This window comes from Didymella exigua (assembly GCF_010094145.1).
Source record: "Didymella exigua CBS 183.55 unplaced genomic scaffold M421scaffold_60, whole genome shotgun sequence".
NCBI lineage: Eukaryota > Fungi > Ascomycota > Dothideomycetes > Pleosporales > Didymellaceae > Didymella > Didymella exigua.
Window position 1 is genome coordinate 23,865 of NW_022984834.1, and position 3,487 is coordinate 27,351.

The 3,487-nt window shown below is 49.8% G+C and overlaps 1 protein-coding gene across 1 annotated transcript; it reads right to left on the reverse strand.

Moving 5' to 3' along the window:
• Nucleotides 1-581: 581 nt before the first annotated feature.
• M421DRAFT_348489 (uncharacterized protein) lies at nucleotides 582-1,142 on the reverse strand. Its single transcript, XM_033589555.1, has one exon. It carries the CDS (start codon nucleotides 945-947, stop codon nucleotides 654-656), a length of 294 nt encoding a protein of 97 aa, XP_033443026.1. The 5' UTR covers nucleotides 948-1,142; the 3' UTR covers nucleotides 582-653.
• Between the last annotated feature and the right edge of the window lie 2,345 nt (nucleotides 1,143-3,487).

Genomic DNA, 3,487 nt, shown 5'->3' on the forward strand with positions numbered 1-3,487 from the left:
TCCCAACATGCTGTTCACCGGCGGCTTCAGTATCACAACCTTCGTCATTGGGACCTCGGCACTCTCCTTTGGAGTATCCTTTCTGCACCCATAGCACAAGCAGCTGGACGAAGAGTTAAAAGAGCTAAGGAAAGAGTAAGCTTGATTTCTGAACGAGTCGCACAAGCAGCAGGGTTGCGGAGTAGTTGGAGAACTTGACTGCGCGGAGGCGTACGTGGTGGCGATGTTAGGACGGGGAAGACAGTTAGTATGCAGGAGGCAACTGGGAGTGTTTAAATGGCGTTCAGACATTAGAGGAAGGCTGGTTAAAAGGGTAGCGTACTAATGTGACTTTATGTACCAAGAGAAGACTAGGACATGCTATAAGCACGTGGGTTGAGATGACCGACGGGGGCAAATGAGGAACTTCCCTTGGAGCGCCTGGCGGCGATGATTGGGCGGAAGGGAAAGTAAGGTGACACGACGGTTCGAGGCGCCACTGCAGCTTCACAAGACGAAAGGGGTTGCCACCTCCATGTGAGCCGTATTGTTAATGTTTGTCGCTGGCAATATGAGCCTCTCTCTGCTCTCATTGAGCACCACGGATTCCTCAGACCTTCAAGACATCCTCACCTCAAGCAACCGAAAGGTACTCCAAAAGCAAAACTGTCATTCTATCTAATTGCCAGGAGCTTACTCTTACGCTTTCCGGTGAGCTCGCTACCGACCCCCACCAGCAGTTTCGGGAACAGTCGATCAGATCCGGTCCAACAATATCGACAACCTAAAACCAATTTGTAGAGCGACATACCGAGAGCAATTAGAGCGCCGCACATCTTCATACTACTCAACCGTCCATATCCGGGCCGACCTTGCCTGAGAGCGGCTCGACGAGCCGAGTGATTAGTGTGGTGTTCTTCACGAGCTCGTCCACCAGGGCACCCTCTCCAACAGATCCAACTTCTCATCCGCCCTGTGAATCAGCTGGAATTTCTTCTCTGGGACTGGCGAAGGATCGATGAGAGATTAGCGGTGGACTTCGCTACTTCGACCTGAGCATGATCCGACGTCGAAGACTGCCGAGATCGAGCTCCCGGAAGTTTGAGGCAGTCCCTCTCCGAGACCAGTGTCGAACTATGTATCTCTAACACTGATTCATACAAACATCTCATCCATCTTCTTTACAATGATCTGTTGCAGTCGCTGCCCTACGCGTGTTGTGCGGTGGTTCGTCGTACAGATCGCCTGGATCTCTGCAACTGCACTTTCACGTACCCCAAGATCGGAGCTAGTAAATTCATTGAAACATCAGCTCCACTGAACACAATCTTATGCCTTACATTCCTTGCAGGAACTAACCTTGGCGTTTGAGTTGTGAGTTTGTAATCAGAATTAGCAAGGTACCACGATTAGATGAAGTCAGCTTGGTGGTTGTATGCCCACTCCGTCAACAAATTAAGAGGTAACATGGTGGTTGCTAGCGAAACATTTCACTGTATCTACACCTCGCCGCACTTTACTCCCAAACGGATGTCAAGATCTCATAGGATTATAAGCCCTGTCGATGCCAATGCAGCTACAGGTACTGTATGGAAGACCATATGGAGACTTGTTTTTAGAAGCTTTGCTGGCCTTGGGGTGTCTACGATTGGCTAGATTAGATAAATTTGCCAGCTACTCGTACGTCTCCTCTGCTTTGTCTTAACTTTGGAGACTCGGCAGACCCAAGACTGAAGACACAAAGTAACGTCTGACATTGGACTACAAAAGGCTTGGAGGGGCCTCGAGGAATCCATAGAAGCTACCCCACAGACACTGATGGATGTGGGTTCGCCTTAGTGCCTATCTGTAGCATTTCGTCAGACTTGAATCAGACTCAAGCTGAAAGCGATATGAGGCGGCTCAGCGCTGTTACTAGCACCTGTGGCTGGCTCGTAGGGCTATTTATACGTTCAGCGTTTACTCGACGATGAAACTGAAAGCCTTGGCTGGGGTGTCGTTGTTGTGACGAATGTTGTCGGAGAGTGAAGGCAAAAGCTAGTTCAGCTCTCAATTGCCGCCTTAACGAAGGTCACTTTGGCGCTGTTCCCCCTATGCTTCCTAATGTTTCTGGTTCGAGCGTAGCTTGGCGGTGACGTTGATGAAGGAGCTAAATTGGTTCACAGAGGTTGATCGAGATCATGACAGCGCGACTGACCCTCTCGCGAGTTGAAACGTAGCTATAGAAACAAAACTGGCGGCAGCTAAGTCACACGCAACGCAAGTATTTGGAGCACTCTGTGAGCGTTCCTGTTGCTGACTCGTTCAGGCGGTGCAAGAGCAGGGTTTGCAGGCTATGACGTGTAAAACAGAGACCATAGTGCAGCCCCTACTGGCAAAGAGATCGCAGCAGATTGCGGGTAAGGGCGTGTAATCTGTGGATGAGATGACATATGCGCAGGAGGATACGCACCAAGTTTCCAACGCCAGTGCCTGCAGGGTTTTCGAGTTGGCCGGATGTCTGGATTTTCCAAGGATCAACATCACATTGCTGCACTTCGCGCACTCAATCTGTTACTTGATTACCAGTCTATGTAAATTTGATCTGAAGGTTCAAAGTCATGCGAAGTTCCCGGGAACTCCATATGGCTGCAAATACCGGAGCATCTTGTTTATGCAACTTACCTTGCTCCGCGATTATAAGTTGTAACTGCCTGGTGCAGTGTCGGGTGGAGGCTGGGATCAACAATTGTATTGCTATCTGTTGTCGTGTTGTCATGATTGTGTACGGAGCTCTCAGCTCTGAGGTAAGTGCACTTGCCCACTGGGCAGTACCTTCTACAACAAGATATCATGTAACTTCACCCACGTGGTTACACACCCCCTCAGCTGAGGTGCCAACCAAAGCTAATCTCCCTTATTCCTGTTCTATATTATATCTATGATTGTTGCCCTATAACCATGCCCAATACCGTCCTAATACCAGTGAGTCAAGCTCGCCAAATCAGGGTTATCATGTCCTTTGGGCTCTAGTAGGTGGTTCTCAACGTCTTTTAATCCAAGCTGTCGGATGAATTCAGCATGCTTCTAGCGTACAAGGATCTTGGTAAGTCCATCAGCTAGCATAAGGTTGGTTGGCTTCCACTGAACTGATATGCGTCTAGCTGCCACCTCCTGCCTAAGCCAATGTTGGTGGACGTCCACATGACGCAAACGCGTGAATAGCTTGTCCTCGTGCTTAGTAACAACTCCTACTGTCTGCAGGTTATCGCAGAAGATCGTTGGCACCATCTCTAGGTCGAGCTTGATGTGCTTGAACAGTCGATTCCATGCCTGCAGCTCGCTGGCTGCTGTCGACAGAGCTAGCAGCTCTGCCTCGGTGGTCGATTTCGTGACGGAACGTTGGAGTGTCGCCTTCCAGTCGATAGGCATACCGTACATCATGAAAAGATATCCCTGAGAGCTGCGCCGCGTCGGCAGGTCGTCCGCAAAGGCTGCATCAGAGGCACCGTAGAATAGTGGCTCTGTT